The sequence below is a fragment of the Pteropus medius genome, unplaced genomic scaffold (assembly GCF_902729225.1).
Source record: "Pteropus medius unplaced genomic scaffold, Ma_sr-lr_union100, whole genome shotgun sequence".
NCBI lineage: Eukaryota > Metazoa > Chordata > Mammalia > Chiroptera > Pteropodidae > Pteropus > Pteropus medius.
Genome location: NW_024353907.1, coordinates 2,997,194 through 3,021,672, shown reverse-complemented (window position 1 = coordinate 3,021,672; position 24,479 = coordinate 2,997,194). Strand labels below are relative to the sequence as shown.

The 24,479-nt window shown below is 38.6% G+C and overlaps 1 protein-coding gene and 1 non-coding gene across 2 annotated transcripts in view; one reads left to right on the top strand and one right to left on the bottom strand.

Moving 5' to 3' along the window:
* The first annotated feature begins 250 nt into the window (after window positions 1-250).
* Window positions 251-24,479, top strand: part of DIPK2B (divergent protein kinase domain 2B) — a 48,425-nt gene continuing 24,196 nt past the window's right edge. The window contains 3 exon segments of the mRNA XM_039851557.1: window positions 251-687; window positions 7,982-8,074; window positions 8,076-8,244. Of these exon segments, the coding sequence (XP_039707491.1) occupies window positions 455-687; window positions 7,982-8,074; window positions 8,076-8,244 (495 nt within the window). The 5' untranslated portion in view covers window positions 251-454.
* On the bottom strand, window positions 23,576-23,678 carry LOC120593708 (U6 spliceosomal RNA). The gene has a single exon (XR_005650417.1). It is a non-coding gene; the product is annotated as a U6 spliceosomal RNA (small nuclear RNA).

Below are 24,479 nucleotides of genomic sequence, written 5' to 3'. Positions count from 1 at the left end.
ATCCATAGGGACAAATAGACCTAGGATTCAAACACTGGAGGGTGGAGGCCTTCAGGATCCTTTGAAACTCCCAGGTGGAACCCAGGTTGGACATACATCCTGCATGGACCTTTTCTGCCCAGCCAGGATATCCTGTGTTTGTCAAAAAGACTGCACAGGGAAGCCCTGACCATTGTCCTTCCCAAAATCTGCCAGTCAGCCCCTCCCAACTTGTGGCAGCCACCGAAGGCAGAGGAAGAGTAACTCTGGAAACAGTGTTATCAGCATCCTCCATTGACTTCCTCACCTCCTCCCCAGCCTCATTAGCCCCAAGCTCCTTAGCATCTTCCAACAGAACCTGGGAGGCTGGGATGGGGTCAACGCCCTGAAGCCAGCCTCCTTTCTTTTGCCAAGACTTACTTCTGCACAGCCCTAAGTGGACAGCTGAAGGCTGCAACTGGAGCCCTGGGCCCCAATGGAGCCCCGGCTGGAGCCTGAGACTGCTGCCCTCCACCTGGGCTGGCTGGCCTTACTGCTATGGATCTCAGCCCTGAACTATTCTGTCTCTTCGTCGGCTCCTCTTTCTCCTTCTCTGGTGCCCCGAGTCAGAACCAGCTACAATTTTGGAAGGACTTTCCTCGGCCTTGACAAATGCAATGCCTGCATCGGGACATCAATTTGCAAGAAGTTCTTTAAAGAAGAAATAAGGTCAGAATCTCAATCAGATAATTCTGAGGGAAAAAATTCTGTTCCTTTCATGTGAAGATGTCCAGAAACTTGTTGAAAATGAGTCAGGGTGTAATTTATTGGTGGGAGCCGAAGCCAAGTCATTTAATCATTGCGGTGAAGGGTTGAAATTGGGGCACCGGGGGTGGGGGGAGGGGGGTAAGGTGTGAAGCCAAATTCCAGCCCTAAATGCTAAATCCAAAGTGTCCTTTTGAAGTGGGAGCTTAATGTTTTCTGTGAATGGAGTAACCTGGGACTCTTGCATTAACCAAGTTCATTTTTCATAGGGGGAGAAAATAAAATGTATAGAAAGCCTACTATGTGACAGACATTTTAAAGCTATTTTTATTTACTCTCACAACCATCCTGAGAGTTAATGTTTTGTATTCATTATTCAGATAGCGAACTGAAACATAGCAAGATTAAGTGGCTTGCCCAAGGTTGCCACCTAATAAGTGGCAGAATTGGGATTCAAGCAAGGGCAGTTTGCAGCAAAATTTCTGAACCAGTTTTCTGTTGCGAGATGTTCCCTTGATCAGAGGAAAACCCAAGTTTAGTAAGTTGCAATGCACCTGGCTCTCACCAAAGAATGGGATCACACTCTGAAATTCAAGCCTGTCAACACACAGTCAATGAGCCTTTACTATAGCCAAGACCAAGCAGGTGCTGTGGCGACATCCTTATAACTCTGGTCATTGCCCTCCAGGGGTTCAGGGGGAGGGAGCCATATTACAAATAATAATAATAAGGCCTGATTTGATGCAGGTCAGAAGTGAAGGGTAAAGGACCTTTGGGAGCTATTAATTCCAAATGGGGACTGAGTAAAGTTTTCTCCAGGGGAAGATACTCTGAGCAAGGCCTTAAAGGATGAGCTGAAAATTAGTGGGAGAAAAGGGGCTTAAGGTAGAAGGACCAGCTTAAACAAAGATCCAGAGGTGTGGGAACAGGTGAAAAGTGCTCAGTAACTGGAGCATGGAACATAAGTGGAGCCATGGCAGAGAAGGAAGTTTGGAAGAGTCAGATGGAGCAAGGAGCTTTGAACGCTGTGCCCAAGTATAAGGACCTTAACCTGTGGGCCAATGGTTCCCAGCCTTTTCAACAGCAAAGACCCTTCGTAATAGGTCTCTTTTCTGCCCAACCTCAAGAACCTACCTCAGGTGTGTAAGATTTGTGACCAAACAAAAGGCATTAATTTACAATAATTTTATTTCTTATCTGTATTATCCAAAGGCATAGTTTAGTTGATTATTTAACTAAGTTAGTAAACAGAAATAACAAATAGAAAATGTCAAACAAAAATGTTGAACTTCTTTTGTGAGGTGGTAGATATCGTATGGAGTTGATGTGGACTTTATTGGGACTTTTTAAAAGGCATTTTGAATGTTGAAAAGTTGGAAAGACTTTCCTCTCCACTACCCACCCCAAACACACACACACACACACACACACACACACACAAAATTGGGAAAGCTCTATTGCAGGCCATGGTGAGGGAGTTAAGTGGAGCAGGAACAAGACGACGCTTGTGTTTTGGAAAGACTTTATGGAAAGAAGTGTGCAGGATGGACCAATGATGCTGGCAGAGGCTGCCAGACCAGTTCTGCTAGTCCAAGAGAAAGGTTATTGGTAATGAATCAGGACAGGAAGGATGCTAATCAATTCAGCTAGAGAGTCATTTTGTTGATCAACTCAATGTGAGAGAAAGTAAAGATGGAGATGTCAAAAGTAAAGTCAAGGCTTTCCACCTAAGAAATGGGATGGAGAGGACCAAGGACACAGGTAAAGTGGGGCTGATTCCTTGGGGAAATGAGGCAGTGAGAATTTGGACACATTTTAAGACAGGAGGAAAGGAAATTAAGGGATTCAACTGAGGAAGAGCTTCAGGTTCACATCCTCATCCAGATAAGTAAACGAGAGTACCTGAATCTTATAGTTGATTCTTAACCAAGTGAAATAAATGAAGTTTTTCTCACCAGGCAGGTATTGGCCAAATTCAGGAAGCATTTCTCCAGATAGGTTTGTATGCCATTTGAGCTCAGGATATTACTTCGGCCCCCTCAAAATTCATTTTCCATGTGTGCCTGAAAGGGAAGTGTGCAAGCAGGAAACCATCAGGCAGGGCAGGTTGTGGTTTAGAGCTCATTGTGTTGAGAATGCACATTCCTCAGCACAGAAAAAGCAGAAACAGTGAGTGGGTCTGGGGACATGGACTTGTTTATAGTCCTTTTCTCTACATTGTAAATAACTTTTTTCTTATTTTGAAAGAAATATGTTTATTTTAGAATTTCCAGGAAATATTGATTAAAGAAAGCACAAAATAAAAATCATGTATAATTCCTCTACCAAGAGATCACCGATTTGTTAACATTTTGTTATATATCCTTGCTACCTTTTTCCTAAGTATGAATTAATTTTTTTTCAACAAAATGTGATCATACTATGTATAAATTTTTATTTCACAATATATCAGGAATACCTTTCCACATTATTACCTATTCTTCTCTACAACTTGATTTCTAATGGCTTCATGGTATTCAATTGCATCAATCAACCAAAATTTAATCCAGTATTGTGAGACAACTAAGTGTTTTTTTCACTTTTCAGTATTATAAAAACAGTGCTATGTTGAACATCCCTGTGGCTAGACTTTCATACATATCAGTGATTAATTCCTATGACAAACTCCTAAATGTGGAATATTTGGGTCAAAAAATACCGCAATTTTTTTTGGATTTTGAGATAAATAGATACACACACAAATGGAAATTCCTACGTATAGAGCTCATTTCTTAAACACTCACAAATATTTAATATCACTACTATTTTTACTTTATATTTCTCCTGAGTTGAGCACTTTTTTCAGACTTATTAGCCATTTGTATTTCTCCTTTGCTAAATTGTCTACAAGTTCACATCCTTTGCCTCTCTTTCTAATGGTATGTTTGTTCATTTTGTTCTTGTTCATCGCCAAACATTTCTCCACTCTTAAAAGTGATTATGATGATACCTTAGGAGAAAGTCCATCAAAAACTCTCAGACATTTGTCTGAAATGCTACAGCCAGGCAAGCATTAACACTCCAGGGCTGGTCCTCATGAAGAACTGGACAATGCTTGTTGTTCAGCAACAAATGGAGAATGAGCTTCCCAGATTGGTTGGGTAGGCTGAAGACACACGATGGGTAGATGAATGTCACCTTGTCTTTTCTCCCTTACCTTTTCTTTGGCAAGAATGTTAATAATGAATCTGATGCTTTCCATACTCAACACTGACCTTTGAACATTTAAATGTTTCAGTGCATTCCATGTTGACTTTCAAATCCTGAATGAAAAAGTTAAGGAAAGCTGGAAAAATGAGTAAACTTGATTGACATATTCTTCCTACTGGAAATATACCTATATTTGAAATCTTAAGTGTTCACACCAATTGGCAAGATTTACCAGGACCTGATGGATCAGTATTTGTCTATGTGCAGGTAATAGATGAGAAGGGGTACAGGAGAGGAACTTAGTGGCAGTATTTCTGGTCAGAATCACTCCTAAGAATTCTTGGGCTCTTACCAGGGCAGATGCCTTACCTCGCCTTCCTCAGTGTACACACTTGGCCTTACATTCCCACCCTCAACTTCCAAAGTCTTAAAGAATGTCTAAATACTTTTGACTGGTAGAGGGCTCACATTGAAATAAGTAAATCATTAGGTTTGATTCTGCCTTCTCCTCTCCCTTGCCCTTGTCTGTCTCCTTCACCTCAGAAAATTATAGTAATTATTACTCTAACACACTTCCTCATATCAATTCAAGGTCTTGGGAGCTGCAGGGCCCCAAAGCTCATGGCAAAAAAAAAAAATCCTTCTACACCTTTAATCATCCATACATGCACCTATCCATTCATCTACCTACTCATCCAGGTATCCCTTCATGCCTTCTTCCACCTAACCTTCACTCTGTGCATTCCAACCATCCAACCCTCCATGTACCCCTCTACTCATTTATCCATCTATACATCCAAATACCCATCTATCCACCAACTAAAGTGTATTGGGCACTAACTTGGCAGCAAACACTCTACTAGGCCCTGAGTTATAAAGTTGAAGGCAACGCAATCTTGGCCCTGAGGTGATTTGCTTTCTACTGGGAAAACAGAGACATAAACCAATGGTTAAAGCAGAGTATGAGGACTATACAAAATGTCCTACATAGGATGTCATGATAGCATGTGAGAAGGAACTTATCTCAACTGGGGGATGAGAAAGTGAGAATCAGAAGAGATGATACCAGTCTGGGTTTTAAAGGGTTTGTTAGGAATTATCCAGGCAAGAAAAGGAAGAAAGTATCTCTAAGGGATAAGCACATTACAAGATGAGTGGAGGCTCAGAGGCCCAAAACAAATGACTCAGCCAAAGATGGTTAGTGGTTTGGTGATACCAAAGCAAGCTTATAAGGAGAATAGCAGGGGATTGGCCTAGAAAGAGTGTTATAAACTGGTCTAAAAAGTACAAACTGTGTCCTGAGAACTTTGGGAAGATGCTCGATATTTAAAGGGTTTGTGCAGAGCTTAAAGATGAAGAAGAAGGAAGAGAGACAAAAAATACTTAGGACAGCACATCTATAGACAGCGTTTTGACTGTATGCAAGCACAAAAAGTATACAAGAGAAGAGGGCATTTTATTCTCATGCAGTGCTGTCACTCTCCCCCACATTCACAACCTGCCCAGCATATAAAGGAGCTTGGAGGTATTGGATCACACACCCTTTATGCTTCCTTCTAGTTCTGGAAATTATGATCCTGCTTTCCATCTTTCAACACAAGGAGAACTTGGCCAGCCTCACTTCAAATATGCTCATGATCTCAGTCCAGAAAGATTAAAATGCTGCCTCTTTTTTTTTTTTTTTTTTTGGTTTTCCAAATTCTAGGATATTAGCATACCCTGGACTGAAATAAAAATGAATTAAAAATTTATAAATTAATAAAAATGAAAACAGTCCAATGAATAAGAAGTAGGGCCTGTTTTCTCACTGACATTTTTTTGTCCAATAAAGTAGGTAATCAAAGTAGTAAGAATATACATTTACATTTTTCCCATTCAATGCCATACATTTATTACCATTTTGAATGGGGGAGATGTGTGGCTTGTAAATATGTTTATTTGTCCTCAGTTGGTCCTTATGGGAATACCTTGAGCCACCGATGAATGTGCACCAGGCATCCATTATAGGTTACCTACTAAGTCAGTGTTGTCTTTTAAGCAGAACCTCTTCAGGAGGTGGGGATAGAGAAAAAGGACAATGAGCTTGTCTCACATGGCAGAGTGTCCCTCCCTACACAGCTCTCACCAACTGGGAGACAAGGAGCCCTAAGATCTGTCCCTCTCTGCCACTTGTCTGTTACTCTTCAGACAAGTCGTCTTCAATTTTCTCATCCTAAAAATATGATGGAGACGGCAGCAGGGACAAAATAATCTTTAAAGACCTTGCTAGTTTATAACTCCTAAAATGTCATCGATCTGTTCCCAAGGGTTAATTCATAAAATGGATGATAGAAGACTAAGCAATGGCAACGTGGTTAAGATTGCAATCTCCAGAGGCCTGAACACTAGCCACTTCCTCCAATTCCTGGTTGTGTGACTTTGGGTAAATTACTTAACTTCTCTGTGCCTCAGTTTCCTCATTTGTATGGTTATTAACAGTACTGACCTCACAGGCTTGTTGAAAGGTTTAACTGAGTTAATACACCTAAAGCATTTTTTTAAATGACTGGCACACTATGTTTCATAAATGTGTTGCTACTATCATTATCTAAGAGAGTCACCTAGTTGTAAATCCTTAGTCATATGCTCTTTTAGGGGCAAGGAATTGAACTCCCATGAGCAGTGATAGCTGCAGGAAACAGGCAGACAGGCCTGCCTTGGGGCCCAAGGTCCTTCCTTACCCTCCCAGAAAAGATGATCATGTCCCATGGTTGTCCTGGAAATTCCAGTAAAATTGACTGATTGCAAGTTCACAGTGTTTTGTCTTTTTAACTACATATGTGGCAATTTTCTTGAACAGAATTCTTTGTGCCTACTGCCATTGCATTTTGAATGGTTATGCATTGCAGAAAGTACTTATTAATAGCTTCTGCTAAAGCACCTTCTTTGAAGAGCTTGCAGTCTCTTAAGGTAAAGCTGTGTCATATTAGTGAAGAAACAAAACAATCAAGGGTTTGGGTTAATCAAAATGCTAATTTTTCCAAAACTCATTATCATGAGTTTGCCCAATAATGCCCCAAAATAAGTTTTTAAAGATTCTTATTTAAACATATAATACATCTTAAAAGCCTAATTTTCATTTGAAGTATAACCTTCAATTATTAATAATAATGAAAGTAAATGCTATCTTAGTAATTTTTCATGCATAAACCAGATTTGACATCCTTTCCTAATGGAAATGTCTGCATACAGCTGGAGAAATGACTGGAGAAAGGGGTCAAAGCGGGTCTTAGGAAATCAGCAGATAGTAACAGTGCCTCTCTCCTGGGGAGCATTCAGGACTAACCAGGCTATTGTGTAGAATTATACACCACCTGGATCCCAGATAGCTTTGAATTTGGTGACCATTTAGCAACCTCCGTTCACTGTGACTTGGTTAGAACTGATGATTTATATCTTTGGACTGAAAGAAAAATTGATGAGAATGCTTGGGATTGAATATGAAGAGACAGTGGTCTCCCCAGTGCAGGCCCAGAAACCTCTTCAAAAACTATAGTTCTAAGACCTGGTTGTTGGTCAAAGAGTGGCTTGTTTCTGGAACTAGTGTAGGGAAGCGGGGAAATCATGGGTTTTGCTGACAGAGGGCTCTGGGTTTGCTTGACAACATATTGTCTGACCTTGAACAAGGTATTTAAGGTCTATCAGCCTCAGCTTCCACATCTGTAAAGTGGGGATGGGGTATTAGAAGAATCAAAGGTATCAGCATGTGTAAAGCTTCCATCTTTACAAGGAGTAGAAATTCAGAGGCCATGGTTAGTTCTATGCCAGTTTCATGAAGAGGATAAAGTTTGTGCCTGGCATGCACCTCCTTCACCTTTTCTGACATCACATATATACTTCCCTAAGTTTGGGGAAACAAAAATAGTCCTCTCACAGAAAGAGTTTGGAACATATCAGTATAAGGAGGAGAAATGCATCAGACCAGATGTTGTCCCCTGTCTCACTGTCCCCCAGGCTCTGCTCATCCCTGCTTGGCCCCTACTTCATCCCTTCAGCCCCCAGGAAGGTCCTAAAAGGGCTATTCTTCCAGGTTTGACAAATGGCTGGCCTCTCACCTCGAGTTGCCTCTGGACTACTTGCCTTCTTACCCTGCAAATTACTCGGATGATTCCAAAACCATGCTTCGTGGAGATCTCGAGGCTGGTCAGCAAACACCAAAATGAGATCTCGGAAAGGAGAATCTGTGCCTCCGCAGCAGCCCCAAGGACGTGCAGCATTGAGCACATCCTGAGGAAAACAGGAAGATTCCAGAAATGGCTGCAGGCCAAGCGCCTCACGCCGGACCTGGTGCAGGTAAGCATGCTGGTCATTGGACTGGAGACAAGAAGGCGAGATGTGGGGAAGTACCCATTCCCATCTTATACCTCAGTCTGGGGAAAAAGGAGTTGTGGTGTGTCTAAAGTAGGACAAAATAATGTCATGAAACAGAGTGGTTTGTGACAGAAAGGGACTAAACAATATTTAGTTACAGGGACACTTCCCATTGTCATACTCCATTCTCTCTGATGTGACCCTCAGCAACTATCTGGGAAACACTTTCTAACTGCCATCTCTGACCTGAAGATCTGACAGGATGACCCTCACAAGCCCTTCCCCCTGACAAGGCTTAGCTCACCTAAAACTTCCCCCAGGAGTCTTTGCCAATCCCCAGACAATGCCCTCTTACAAGCTCGCATACATATCCTGTTTCCCAATCCAGAGAGCCCACTTTGAAAATCACCTTCCTTGTTGATCTCCCACTGTAAAGAAGAACCAAAGCTCAGTCATTGCAGAAGCAGAGTCTGATAATACAGCTCCCTCTTACGACCTGAGAGCTCCCACTTATTCCCACAAGTAGGCTGCCCTCAGAGCTGGTGCCATCATATCCTGCATTGCTGGTGCCATCATATCCTGCATTGGTCCCTTCCTACACTATTATCTCCAATATCGTCCTTCTTCATCTAAACCAGGACAGTCATGTACCTACACACACATCTCCCTGGGCCCCTTGGGGCAGAAGATGCCACCTCAGAGGACTGAGGACCAACTTACATTCAGCAGAGATGGTAAAGAAGAGGCTCACCCCAACCTACCTGACTGGAGGACTTGCACTGGCCCCCTCTGGAGGATGACTCTTCAAGCCACTTACCCCTTCACATGGGCACCTAAAGCTGCCTGGGTGACTTTTGAGCACTCAGACCTTCCCTTAGCCTCTTCAAAATGAGGGATACAGAACAAAGAAGAACCACTGATCCCTGGATATCTCATCCATGTGGCAAGACCATCTGGCTTTGCTCTTATGTTGTGTAGAAACTGCTCTGAAATCAGGAATAGAATTGCTGGTAACATGACCATCATTTGTCATTGAGCTCTCCAGTGTAGTCCTTTTGTACTTTGTACTCTGTGACTCTCACTGGCATGAAGTGGGGAAAGAATGAGCTAGAGGAAACCAAGCTGTTTCTAAAGATGGGGAGGTGGTGGCAGGATCCAACATAAGGGTCTTGGATTTGGTGTGGGAGACAGGAATTGGAAGCTCAAGTGGTAAGAACTCAGGGCTGCTCAACACTGGGCAAAAGCAGAGGACAGGGGATAGACACTAAAGTCCACGCCACGGTTTGCACACTAGGTATAATCCCCATGCACATTTCTTTCTGCACCTGTAGACAGACTCTCCATGCACAGTCCTGGATACCCACCATCTGCCATTCGCAGGCTGGCTACAACTAGTACTGAGACATGGGAAGGACCAATATGGGAGTTCCTCCACTTTGCCTCAAATATGTGCATGGGAACAAATAGAAGTCCCTAGGAATAGCAGACCTAGATACACAAGGAATTATTTCAGAACCCCTTGAAAATTTCATCACCTCTTCCTGCCCCCATTGTTGTCAGGTCCCATGCTCAAGGGCACAGTTTCTCAAGACACTGGCTCCAGACTACCTCCACGTGGGACCTGAACAACATAGCAAAGAACAGGACTTCCTGGTGCGCAAATACACTTGAGATGCCATAGAAATTGGCTAAACTGGCCTTAAGCTTTGAACTAAAGAAAATTCCCTCTTTCCCTCACCTTCTAGACACTTCCATAATAACAAGAGAGTGGGGATTATCCCAGGGGCCTTGGCAAGTCCAAAGCAATCTGCTGAGGACATCTAGTGTCACTTTTATGAGTGTAGACATTATGGTATAGGCAAAAGATCCCTGAGACCTAGAAACTGTGGTTGAGTCCTGGCTCTTCCACCAAAAGCTGTGGCAGAACAAGAAGGAGCAGAGACCCAGGAAGAGCAGAGAGCTTTGGTTCTTGTTCATCCATTCAACAAGTTTCAACAACTGTGCTACTTCCTGGGGACACCAAGATGAATTAGACACAAGCTCCACCACCCCTCATGAGCATATGTCCCAGTGGCAAGGACAGACAAGAACACAAACCACCATAAAGCAATGTAGTGGATGTTATGATATTCTGTACAGAGACAAAAGAGACTTCTGACTTCAGTTCTTCATCCACAAACCAGTTGACCTTGCATTTAAGCCTAGGATTTCCACAGTCTTCCCTGATATCCCTTCTCTTAAAGTTGTTTGGGGAAAGGGTTTCTGGATGATCTCCCAGTTCTGACGTTCTTTGACTTGATATGACTCTGCTTCACTTATTTAACAAATCTTGACTGAATGCCTACTATCACTAGGCACTGTGCTGGATACCTGGATTTCCTGTTTCTCAAATGGCAATTAATAGTGCCTGCACTAATTCATTCATACTAATGAGCTCATAGATATGAAGATGCTTTAGAAAAAAGCCCATCACCATAGAAATGCATGGCAGCTTTATTGTAATAAGTGGGTGCTTTTCTTCAGTTAGTTATTCTAAAACTTGCCCTACTAATTTTGTCATCTTGCATTAACATGCAACTAAACGAGCTTTCCACAAAGAAGGAACACTCTGCCAAAAATGCATCCATTAATGACACCTTGTTAAGACATAGCCAAAGCCATAATCATTTTCACTTTTCTTTGGCCCTCTCTTAGCCCATTTTTCATCCCCACCAGAGACTTTTCCTTTCTTTATGAAAAGATGAAAATATAAGGAGCCATTTTATAAATTCTGGACAAACCCCATCCACCAAGCTTAAGGTCATTGTTACCCCATTTTGGGGTATCTCCTCCCTCTCCTGCCCTCCTTTCCAGAGACCCTTTGACCTTAGGATTTCAGAGCATGACCAAGGTGCTCTGTACCCTTTCTGTTCCAGGCCTCATCCAGGCAGCATCCAAACTCCTGCTCTTTTTTTCTTAGCAAAATTAACCTATCAGACAGTTTCAAATCTATCATCAACAAAGGTGGGGAAAAAAAACTCACCTATTCACCCAAGAAAGTTGAAAATAGGTGTTCAAACAAACATTTGTATGTGAATATTTATAACAGCACTGTTCACAATAGCCAAAAGGTGGAAATAACCCAAATGTCTATCAACTAATGAATGGAAAAACAAAATATGTTATATCCACACAATAGAATATTATCCAGCCATAGAAAGGAATGAAGTACTGATCTATGTTACAACATGGATGAACTTTGGAAACGTTATGCTAATAAAAAAAGCCAGACACAGAAGACTATATATTGTATGATTTGATTTCTAAAAAATATCCAGAATAGGCAAATCCATAGAGACAAAAGTCAGATTAGTGGTTGCCAGGGGCTGAGGGGAAGAGAGAGAATTAGGGGTGACTGCTTAATGAGTATAGAGTTTCTTTTCAAGGTGATGAAAAAAATACTGGAGTTGGAGAGTGGTGACAGTCACTCAACCCCGTGAGTGTACTAAAAGCCACTGAATTGTACACCTTAAAATAGTTAAAATGATAAATTTTATGTTATGTGAATTTTACCTCAATTTTAAAAAAAGAAGACTAACCCCTTAAAAAACACTTCGCCAATCTTGTGACTCCATTCTTTTAGAGACCTGAGAGGTGATGGGCAGCTAATCTAATAATTCAATTCATACCAGGATTTAACACCTAGTAGCATTTCATAGTTAATCCTTCAAGAAACCATTTGTGTGTAAAGCCAATATTGTAATATTCCCACTAGCCCATCCCATGACTATCTCAGACTGTCCTAATACATCCCTGTATTCTTTCCCCACTAAATCAGAGCAAATTCCCAACCCTTCTTAATAATGTTCCAAGCAAGCAGCCTCTGCTATGATCTCAGATGGAATATGAGATGAAATCTATTTCTGAGTGACTATTCATCTCAGATTTGGCTAAGCATAAGTGCTAATTTCTGGTTTGGAAATTATAATATTTCTCTATATGGGAATTTCAGGAGTCAACTGGAGAAATATTATAGGATGGACTGTAGGGAGACTTGCCTCAGCTTTCAACTCAAACCAAATGGCCCAATGCCAACCCAGCCTACCTGTCAGGCCAGCCCCAAGGACACTCTCAAAACATAACTTAAGTAGATTTTCCTTGATTTCCTCAAGAGCCACTATACAACAGAGATCTAGGCCAGAGCCCTCAAGCGTGCATATCTGCTTGCGTGTGCTGGTGTGTGTTTGGGTGAAGAAAAAAAGGATCACAAGGAACTCACAGCTTTGCTCAGAGAAGAAAAAAGGGAGAGAAGAGAGGAGGAGTAAAGAAATAAAAAAATTGAAGGCAGGAGGGATCTGACTGGTGCAGGGGCCTTAGAACCTTGACTATCAGTCCTGCTTATGAATAAATAAAGGCAGCTTGGATTAAAATCCCCAGTAGTCACCAACACAGGCTGAGCCAAGGAGTCTGTGGCTCCCTCCCACAGGGCCAACTGCAGCTGTGTATTAAGGACACTCTCTTGAGCTGCAGGCAGTACACTGCAACGAGGGGCTGCCGAGGAATCAGGACTAGGAATCAATAAGAGGGTGCAACAATGTAGTGTGTGTATATGTGTCCTTGTGTCCATGTGGCATGTGTGTATTGGTGTGTGTGTCTATGTGTGTGTGTCTGTAGCACTTATGCTAATAAAGCCATGACTTTTCTCCTCTAAAAGCTGCATTGTTCCAATGGGAATACTTCACAGCATAAATTGCTAGTCCACAAACAGAATCACAGACAAAAACACCTCCAGTTTATTATGATGAACTTGTTTTAAAAATCACAAATAAGGCTTCCTCCACTATTATGCCAAGTGCAGAGAAGCAACTACCCTCAGCGGCACATAGCTAATTAGAGTGAAACACATATCCTTCATTGTGCCCCCCTCCCATTCCCTCAACTACCAGTCCTTCTGACATTGTTCTAAACACAAACCCTCAAGTGGGAACAGACTTGATGACCGTGGAGTCTTTTCTCCCACTAGACGGTAGTCTAAAGTGTTCAGGCAGCTTTGTTTAAACAAGGCAATTTTACTTCTTCCATCTCGATTATTTAAATACATAGAATATGGGGAATAAGCAAATTAACTAAAATGCACGTTAACAATTTAATCATAATATGGGTTTAGAGGTAAATACTAAATAAATAAAGTTCACTTTTGCTTAAATTTAATTCAAAAATATGTAAGAGGTATTAACAGGACCTATACTACACCCTAGGAAGGTATAAGGGCATCAAGATAAGGGTTCTGAATGCTGGGAAATGACACCCCAATGAAGGATACAGGCCATATTCGACTCATTCTGATACAGGACAGGTTATAATAAAGTGTTCACATGACGATGGGAATTTTATATTAGAGTCATGGATAATTTTCAGGCTATAAATATTTAATCTCTCACAGGCTACCAAATCAAGGACTGAAAGTTGTATTCATTCTTTAAAAATAACATGGCTATATTGATGCTGAAAAAGAAAAACAGCTTACCGGTGGCTGTATCATTTTCATACTGATCTAGATGAGAGTCGAGATGAAATGATTATTAATGGAAAAGGAAATTTAAGCAAGTAGAGTACTTTGTCCCTCTCACATAGGCTAATATTCCCAGAACATTAGTACACACCCTCTGGCTGAACAGTCTTTGAAAGGCTGAGCTCCTTCAAAGATACATTGTGACCATAAAATAATGAGATCTTGCTCCCGTGACCTTTGGGAAGTAGTCACGGTGCTTCGTTTATTGTCCATGGGAGTTTTAGGTGCCTACTGGAGACAGATTATGGTATGGAAGCCAGCCCCCCACAGCCCATTTCCAATCATGAAATTGTTAAGAGTTTAAATAACTAAGACTTTGAATCATAACATTTGTTTAGGGTCAAAGCCACTGAGACTTTGTCACCTCAGCATTTGTGGCAAAGGGATTATTTGGAATGGGACAGAGACTAACCTATTAGTTTCCAGGCCTTCAATGTATCATAGGCTCATAGACCTGGGGCTTGGCTGTGCCTCTACATATGTCTACATAATATGAAGTAAACGGGTTAAACTATATAGTATATAATATATATCTATAAAGACATTCACTTAAAAATTAATGATAGAACTAATCGATATATTGGTTATGTTCTAAAAACTGTTTATTAAACTACAAAACCTCTCAATAAATTTTAAAAAGTAGAAACACCAAAGACCATTTTCTCTAATTAAAAGACAATAGCATCAGACATTAATGATAATAAAAAAATAAAAAATAAAAACAAAAACCCACCAAATCTGGAATCTAAAAACATTATCTTTTGAATCACAGAGCAAATAACTGAAATTGTATTCATATCAAGAAAATAACAATGATGAAAACTCTATGTATCCCCAATCTATAATTTAACCTTTGCCAAATCACTGCTTAGAAGAAAATTGGAAATCAATCTGGTGTTGTGTTAGGCAACTGTCAATACAAGTTTTGTCATTAGTGTGGAGGAATAATACAAAAAGATATAAAAATGGAGAATTGTATGTCAACCTGGTCCTAACTCAGGGCAACTTAAAACAATAAAAAGTTTTCAGTTTTGTTAACCCTACTCTCTAAGGATCACCAAGAATTCTATGAAAGACTTAATTTGTAAATCTTTTTGGTAGATTAAGTAAGAAACATTTTTGGTGGATTAAGTAAGTTTATCTCTAGTTTATCTATAAGACAGCAGATCACAGAGCAATATATCAATTTGTTAAATATCAAAATAGAGTTCTGCCCAGTGAAGCATACATATGTCATTAGCTCTTGGAGTTGAAAGAAACTTGAAAACTCACCAATTCAAACTCTCAAAATATTTTCATCTTTTGTCCTACCATACAATAACAGGAAACTCACTATCTTTAGAAACAGCCTATTCTTTCTTTGAACAAAACAGATCATTAGAAAGTTTATCTCAAATCTATCTTCTTGTAGCTTTCACTCATTTAAATTATTAAATTATTTCTACCCCTTGGAGTTACATGTGACATTCCCCCCTCCCATACATTTACCTCCTAAATCCTGGCTCCTCAGTCTAAACATCCCCAGTTCGCTTTCTCATCTTGGTCATTACCCTCATATTGTCGCATGTTAAACATTGGGTCAACTAAGTCCCCTTCTGCACCTAGATTTTAGTTTTCAAGAGCAGAGCCTTTTATTTATCCCATTAAATACGATCTTTTGTCTTAGATTAAATCTCTTATTCTAGTCTGTCAACTTAATTCTGTTACTTATCCTAGTCCCTATCACCCCAATTACACATCATCTTCAGTTTTAATGAACACAACTTTTATCTAGGTCCTAGCCATTTTTTAAAAAGTTAAACAGAACAAGGCCAAAGAGAAAGCTTTCTTACTCAATGGTCATTAATTCATTAATTGTTAGGTAAACTCAGTTAACAAATTACTAATCATCTTAATTTTCTAGGCAGCCAAAATCTTACTTCCCTATCTCCTTTATAGGGTTATTATGCAAATTGTAGTAGTCCCCTCTTATCCATGGAGGATATGTTTCAAGACCCCCACTAGATGCCTGAAACTGTGGATAGTACTGAACCCTATGTATCCTAGGTTTTTTCCTATACATACATACCTATGATAAAGTTTAATTTATAAATTAGGCATGATAAGATTAACAGAAATACCTAATAATAAAATAAAACAATTTTAACAATATTCTGTAATAAAAGTAATATAAATAATATAGCCTGCCCCCCCTCGTCTCTCTCTCTCACTGATTTGATAACCGAGATGGCTACGTGACTAATGGGCATGGAGTATATACAGCATGGATGTGCTGGACAAAGGGATGATTCACATCCTGGGTGAGATAGAGCAGGATGACATGAGATTTCATCACACTACTCAGAATAGTGTACAATTTAAAACTTATGAATTGTTTATTTCTGGAATTTTTTATTTAATATTTTTAGACTGAATTTAATATTTTTAGACTAAAACTGAGTGAAACCGAGGATAAAGGGGGGACTTCTGTACTGTTGAATGCCTCGCTAAAGTCTATATATTCTAAGTTAATTGCATTTCTCTGATTAAAAATCAAATAGGTGGAAAAAAGTTGTTTGTCTAAAATGAATTAAATGAATCATCAGTAACTCCTTAGGATCATCACTTTCTCTTCTAGAGGTGCGCAAATCATCCTATTAATAACCTGTCTTGGAATATTTCCTATGAGACAGGATCAGTCTGCTAATCACTAATTTGTGAATTCTACCCTCTTGCTCCTTCGAATATCAGAAATGGATTTCCCTGCCTTTTTTGTTCTCTCCATGCACTGCACTTGATTCTGCAATATTGTTTGCAAGGGAAGTCTCTGAACATTCCAGGTGAGAAAGCTCATTCAAAACAATGAAGGCTTCCTTTACACATTCTGCCTTTGCATTCCTGTTCACCACTTTTTGTCTACTCTCTTCGGATCAAAGGCCCAACATGTGGCAAAGAAGACAAGCAAATATTAAGAATGAAAATTGGGTCTTCATTTTTTTATACACCAATCCTATCCATGGCCCTACTCAAAAGGTCTTTCATTTCTTTTTTCCTCTATACTTTGTAAAATATAGCTATTTTTAAAGTTTTTAAATCAAAGTTTAAGTTGCATACTTAAATGTGCAAATCTTAAGTGTACTGCTAGATAAATTTTTACACATGTGTTTATTCATGAACCCACCATCCTCCTCAAGATACTGAACATTTCCAACCCCTCAGAAAGGTCTTTCATGTTCCCTCTCTAAAAAGACCTCCTCCTAAGGTGATCAACCATTTGATTTCTTGAGCCTATCCTGGTTTTATCACTGAAAGTCCCACATCCTAGGAAACCCCTCAGTCCTTGGCTGAGAACAGTTGATCACTCTGGCCTGGAACAGTTGATCACTCTACTCTCTCCCAATGGTAACAATTTTTCTGACCTAAAGCACCATGAATTAGTTTTGCTTATTTTTTAACTTCATTTAAATGAATCACATGGTATGTACTCAGCATGTTGTCATGCTATTTATCCATGTTGTTGCATGAATCAGTAGCTTGTTTTTTCATTGCAGTATAATATTTCACTGTGTGATATCACAATTTATTCATTTTACTGTTGGCGATCATTTGTGTTGTATCTAGTTTGGGCTATTGTGAATTAAATCTGCTGCAAACATTCTTATACATGTCAGTTGGCAAATATAAGCATACAGAAGTGAGACTGTTGGGTCCTAGCATGTACATATGGACAGAGTTAGTAGAGACTGTCAAGCAGTTTTCCAAAGTGGTTTTACTGATTTCCTCCTAAAAGCAATGAAAGAGAAAGTTCCATTGTTCCACATCTTCATCAACACTTGACACTGTTAGTGTCTCATTTTAGTCATCTTGTTGGATGTCTAGCAGTATCTCATTGTGTAGTTTAAATTCATATTTTTCTCGTAACTAGACCGTTTTTGTATATTTATTGGCTGCTTTGATTTCATCTTTCGTAAAGTGTTGTCTTAAGTTCTTTGTCCATTTTTATTGGGTCGTCTGTCTTATTGAATTGTAAAAGTTATATTTATATTCTAGATATGAGTTCTTTGTTGGAAATAATACTTACAAATATCTTCTCCCAGTCCATAGTTTGCCTTTTTATGCTCTTAATGTTATCTTTTGATGAACTGAAAGTCTTATTTTAAATGAAGTTCAATTTATTACTTGTTTTATTTTAAGATTAATGCTTTTAGCGTCCTGACTATCCCATTGTCATAAAGGTACTCTCTTACTTACTCATATATAGCTCACTAATCTTATGTTCTGCTGTTTCAAGTTTGCCATCGAATCCAGTAAATAAATTTTTTATTTCAAGTATTATATTTTGTATTTCTAGAATGTCTATTTGACTTTTTTTATAGATTCTAAATCTTTGTAGAAATTCTCCATTCATTAATTTTATCTGTCTTTTTCTCTATTGTCTTAAAATCTCAATCATAAAAAATAGCAATCACACAAAAAAATCTTAATCATAGGTACTTTAAATTCCTTATTCGCTAACTTTAATATCTCTGGTTTTGCTTCTGTTGTTTTCTTTTTTCTGGATTATCAATTAGTTTCCCTTGCTTCTTTGTAATTTTTGGTGGATTTTTATTTTATGTTGGATTTTAAGAATAATACTTTGTAGAAGTTCTGAATTATGTTATCTTCCTCTAAAGATTGTTGAGTTTTGTTCTAATAGCCAATTAAATTGCTACAGATAACCGAAAGCCAGAGTTTCTCAATCTCAGAACTATTGACATTTTGGGCTAGCTCATTCTTTGTTGGGAGGTGGGGGTGGGATCTATCCTGTGTTTTGTAAGATGTTTAGCAAACATACCTGGCCCCACCCACTAGATGCCAGTAGTGTCACACCTCCAATATGACAACCCAAACTGTTTCCAGATGTTGTTAAATGTCCCATGGGGACCAAAATTGCTCCAAGGTGAGAACCGCTGCCTTAATCCTGTTGAGGCTGAGTTTTAGACTTTGTGACTGCAGGTCTCTGTCGATTTTGCTCTTATTCCTAGGACATGGGCTTTGCTTGTAGGGCATAATCTTTACGACTAGAATGTGGACTTTCTGAGGTTCAACTGAAAGCCCAGGGTACTCACCAAGATATCTAGCCCAAACTTCAACCTTCATCTTGCCAGAACTATATAGCCTCTGAAATTTGTGCTCAGCAGTACAGCCTCCTAATGTACTTCTCTGCTAGGCCTCTAGAGTCCCATTCTGCTCCTATGTAGCTTAGGAGTTGGCCAAAGACCTGGGTGGGGGTGAGGGGGGCACTTTTATGGATATTTTGCAGGCTCCTTCTCTGTGGCTTTCTCCTTTATAGGACCCCGCCTCCCAAATCCCAGCTACTCTGACAGCCCCAAATCCTGATCGCTGTTTCCTCTACCCAGCAAGACCTTGTACTGTAGTTTGAAAAATTCCCTCAGAAAAAAAGATAGTGTGAATATGGGGCCCACCTCTAATGAATCTTTTCTCACAAGGATCATTGCCCTATGTTGGTCATGGTCCAATGCCCAGAAACAGTTGTTTTAGAAAGTTCATCCAGTTTTTAGAGCTGTTGACAGCAGAGGGGTAAGTCTCATGATAGTTATTCTGTAATAGCCAGAACTAGAAATCCCAGAATGATCTCTTCTTCAGGAAGTAGGGACTGAACAAACAAAACAAAGCAGAGACAGACTCATAAATACAGAGAACAAACTGGTTCAAGGGGAGGTAGGTAGAGGAATAGGTGAAACAGGTGAAGGGGAATAATAGGTACAAACTTTCAATTGTAAAAAAATAATAAGCCACAAGGATTGGTGTATAGCACAGGGAATATAGTCAATAATATCATAATAACTTTGCATAGTGACAAATGGTTACTAGACCTATTGTGGTGATCACATCGTGAGATATGTAAATGTCAAAACACTATGTTGTACTCTTGAAACTCATATAATATTGTTAGCAAAGTATACTTTAATTAAAAAAATTTAACCTATAAAGAAGTAGGGAAAAAAATCACAACTCTCCACTTCTGTGGCATTTCTGGGTCAAATGGTTAACACATTAGTGTTTTTCCTTCTAGTCTTTCTTCTAGTCATATTTAAGTTGAGTAAAAATAAGTCGTATATTTAATAATGTTGCATATTCATCTCTGGCTTAATATTATATCACATAGTATCCCCCATATCATTAAAACTCTTTATAAGCACCATTTCATCACATTGATATACCATAATTTGATTTACTATCTTTGAATGTTTATATCATTTGATTCTTTGTTAACATAACTAACATATTTTTTAAATTTTATTTTATTAGTTTCAAGTATACAGTACATTGGTTAGACATTTATATACTTTATAAAATGATCCCCCTAATTGCTCTTTCTCTCCTCTGGCTCTCCACCTAGCCATTACATTAATACTGACTGCATTTTCTATCCCGTGCTCCCCATCCCCGTGACCACTTATCAACTACTAATTCGTATTTTTTTAACCCTTAACCTCTTGCTCCCAGTCCACCAATCACCCTTCCCTCTGGCCATTCTCAGATTGTCCTCTATATTTGTCAGTCTGTTTTTGATTAGTTTGTTCTTTTTGTTCTTTAGATTCGCATATAAGGGAAATCATATGGTATTTATCTTTCTTTGTCTGACTTATCTCATTCAGCATAATAACCTCTAGGTCTATCCATATTGTTGCAAATGGTACAATTTCATTTTTTTAGTGGCTGAGTAATATTCCATTGTATATATAAACCATAACTTCTTTATCCAATCGTCTGTTGATGGACATTTAGGTTGCTTCCATATCTCGGCTATTGTACATTGTGCTGCCATGAATATTGGGGTGCATATGTCTTTACGAATTATCATTTTGGTTTTCTTTGGATAAATATCCAGAAGTGCAATTGCTAAGTCAAAAGGTATATCCATTTTTAATTTTTTGACAAACCTCAATACTGTTTTCCATAGTGGCTGTACCAATTTGCAATCTCACCAACAGTATATGAGAGTTCCCTTTACTCCACATCCTCGCCAACACTTGTTGTTCTTTGATTTATTGATGGCAGCCATTCTGACAGGTGTGAGGTGATATCTCATTGTGGTTTTAATTTGCATTTCTCTGATGATTAGTGACCTTGAGCATCTTTTCATATGTCTATCGGTCATCTATAATTTCTCTTTGGAGAAATATCTGTTCAAGTCTTCTGCCCATTTTAAATTGGATTGTTGTACATTGTGCTGCCATGAATATTGGGGTGCATAATGTCTTTACGAATTATCATTTCAGTTTTCTTTGGATAAATATCCAGAAGTGCAATTGCTAAGTCAAAAGGTATATCCATTTTTAATTTTTTTTGTTGTTGAGTTCTCTGAGTTCTTTTGGATATTAACCTCTTATCAGATGTATCACAAGCAAATATCTTCTCCCAGTCAGTCAGTTGTCTTTTTGTTTTGTTGGTGGTTTCCTTTGCTGTACAAAAACTTTTAGTTTGATGTATGTAGTACTTTTAGTTTATTTTTTCTTTCATTTCCCTTGCCTGAGAAGATAGATCAGAAAAGATTACTGCCTATGTTTTCTCCTAGAAGTTTTATGGTTTCAGGTGTTACATTTAAGTCTTTAATCCATTTTGAATCTATTCCTGCATATGGTATAAGAAGGTGGTCCAGCTTCTTTTTTTTTTTTGCATGTATCTGTCCAATTTTTTCAGCACCATTTATTGAAGAGACTGTCTTTACCTCTTTGTATATTCTTGCTTCCCTTGTCATACATTAAGTGAGCGTATAGGCGTGGACTTATTTCTGGACTCTACATTCTGTTCCATTGATCAATGTATCTGTTTTTATGCCAGTATCGTTCTGGTTTGATTGTTGTAGCCTTGTAGTATAATTTCATATCATGTAGTTTGATACTACCAACTTTGCTCTTCTTTCTCAAGATTGCCCTGGCTCTTTGGGGTCTTTTATGGTTCCATATAAATTTTAGAATAACTTGTTCTAGCTCTCTGAAAAATGTCATTGGTATTTTGATAAGGATTGCATTGAATCCATAGATTGCTTTGGGTAGTATGGTCATTTTAATGATGTTGATTCTTCCTACCCATGAGCATGGTATATGCTTCCATTATTTGTATCTTCTTCAGTTTCTTTTTTTAATGACTTACATTTTTCCAAGAATAGGTGTTTTACTCCTTGGTTAATTCAATTCCCAGGTATTTTATTGTTTGTGATGCAATCGTAAATGAGATTGTTTTCTTAATTTCCTTTTCCGGAAGTTCATCATTAGTGTATAAAAATGCCACTGACTTCTGAATATTAATTTCGTATCCTGCTACTTTCCTGAATTCTTTTGTCAGTTCTAACAGTTTGCTTTTTTGCTTGTTTGGTTGGTTGGTTTTTGTAGAATCTTTAGGGTTCTCTCTATACAGTATTATTTCATTGGCAAATAATGAGAGTCTTCCTTCTTCCTTTCCAATTCGGATGCCTTTTATTTCTCTTTCTTGTCTTATTGCTGTGCCTAAGATTTCCAATACAATGTTGAAGAGGAGTGGTGAAAGTGGGCATCCTTGTCTTGTTCCTGATCTTAAGGAAAATGCTTAGCCTTTCTGCATTGAGTATGATGTTAGCTGTAGGTTTGTCATATATGGCCTTTATTATGTTGAGGTATGTTCCCTCTATTCCCACTTTGCTGAGAATTTTTATCATAAATGGATGCTGGATTTTGACGAATGCTTTTTCTGCATCTATGGATTTGATCATATGTTTTTCATATTTCAATTTGTTAATGTGGTGTATCACATTAATCGATTTGTGGATATTGTACCAACCTTGCATCCCAGAAATAAATCCGACTTGATCATGGTGTATGATATTTTTAGTGTATTGCTGAATTCGGTTTTCGAATATTTTGTTGAGGATTTTTGCATCAATGTTCATAAGAGATACAAGCCCAGAGTTTTATTTTTTTGTAATGTCTTTGTCTGGTTTTGGAATCAAGGTAATGGTGGCCTTATAAAAGGAGTAAGGGAACCTTCTTTCTTCTTGAATTTTTTGGAATAATTTAAGAAGAATAGGTGTTATTTCTTCTTTGAATGTTTTGTAAAATTCACCTATGAAGCCATCTGGTCTGGGACTTTTGGGGGGAGGAGGAGGGGTGAGATTTTTGATTACTCATTCGATTTCATTGGTGGTAATCGGCCAGTTCAGATTTTCTGTTTCTTCTTCACTCAGTCTTGGGAGATTTCTAGGAATTTGTCCATTTCTTCCAAATTGTCCAATTTGTTGGTATATAATTGCTTGTAGTATTTTCTCTTGAACCTTTGCATTTCTGTGGAGTCTGTAGTTATTTATTCTCTTTCAGTTCTGATTTTATTTATTTAAGTCTTCTCTCTTTTTTTCCTTGATGAGTCTGGGTAAGGGTTTGTCAATTTTGTTTATCCTTTCAAAGAACCAGCTCTTGGTTTCATTAATCTTTTGTATTGTTTTCTAGACTCTATTTCATTTATTTCCACTCTGATCTTTATTATTTCCTTCCTTCTATTCGCTTTGGGCTTTGTTTGCTGTTCATTTTCTAATTCTTTTAAGTGTAAGGTTAGATTGTTTATTTGAGCTTTTTCTTATTTCTTGAGGTAGGCTTGCATTGCTATGAATTTCCCTCTTAGGACTGCTTTCGCTGTGTCCCATAGTGTTTGAGTCTTTGTGTTTTCATTTTTATTTGTCTCTAGGTATCTTTTGATTTCTTCCTTGATCTCATTAATTCATTCATTGTTTAACAGCATATTTTTTAGAAAAATGTGGAATGCTTCACAAATTTGCATGTCATCCTTGCACAGGGGCCATGCTAATCTTCTTTATATCATTCCAATTTTAGTGTATTTGCTCCCAAAGCAAGCACAATATAACTAATATTTTGATGAATATCTTTTTGCAAAGTCTTTGTCTCAACCTTATGTTTTTGAGACAAATTTCCTTCCTTTTCAAAACTACCATGTACTGATCACTATCTATGTGCCAGGCATACTAATGCACATTTGTCACAGTTAATGTTCACTACCCTATGAAATATTCTTGTTCTAGTCATGTTATAGATGGGGAATCTGAGGCTTAGAGAGATTTATACATCTTGTTCCAGATCACTTGGCTAGAAAATTTTGGAACTGGAATTTGAACACAGGTCTATCTCCTGACACCAGCAGTCACAACCTTAAATACTATGCTTTGCTGCTTCCTTACTTCCATGTAGTGTAATTACTGGGTCAAAAGGTATACATGTTCTTAAATCTTTGGATGCATATTGCCAAACTGGATTTAACTCCCACTAACAGTTTTGGCATCCTCACAAACAAAAATATTTTCCTCTAAGATTATGTATATTATCTGTAGAATAAAACCTAAATTCCTAAATATTGTATTCAAGAGGCCACAGTTTGGTCCCAACCTACTTTTCCAGCCTTCTTTCCCAGTGAACCTATGTCTATATCTCATAGGCCAGATATGACCTTTAATTCTGCTCCTTGCCTTTGCTCAGTTCTGATCTTTAAGCATGAAGTTCATTTACATTAGATCTCCACCTGCCAAAATCCCGCTTGTTCTTCAAGGCCATGCTCATGCCATCTCTTCTGTGAAGCCTTCCTGGATTCCCCTACTGCTCTCTCTTCTGTATTCCCATAGCAGTTTGTTTACACTTCTTAA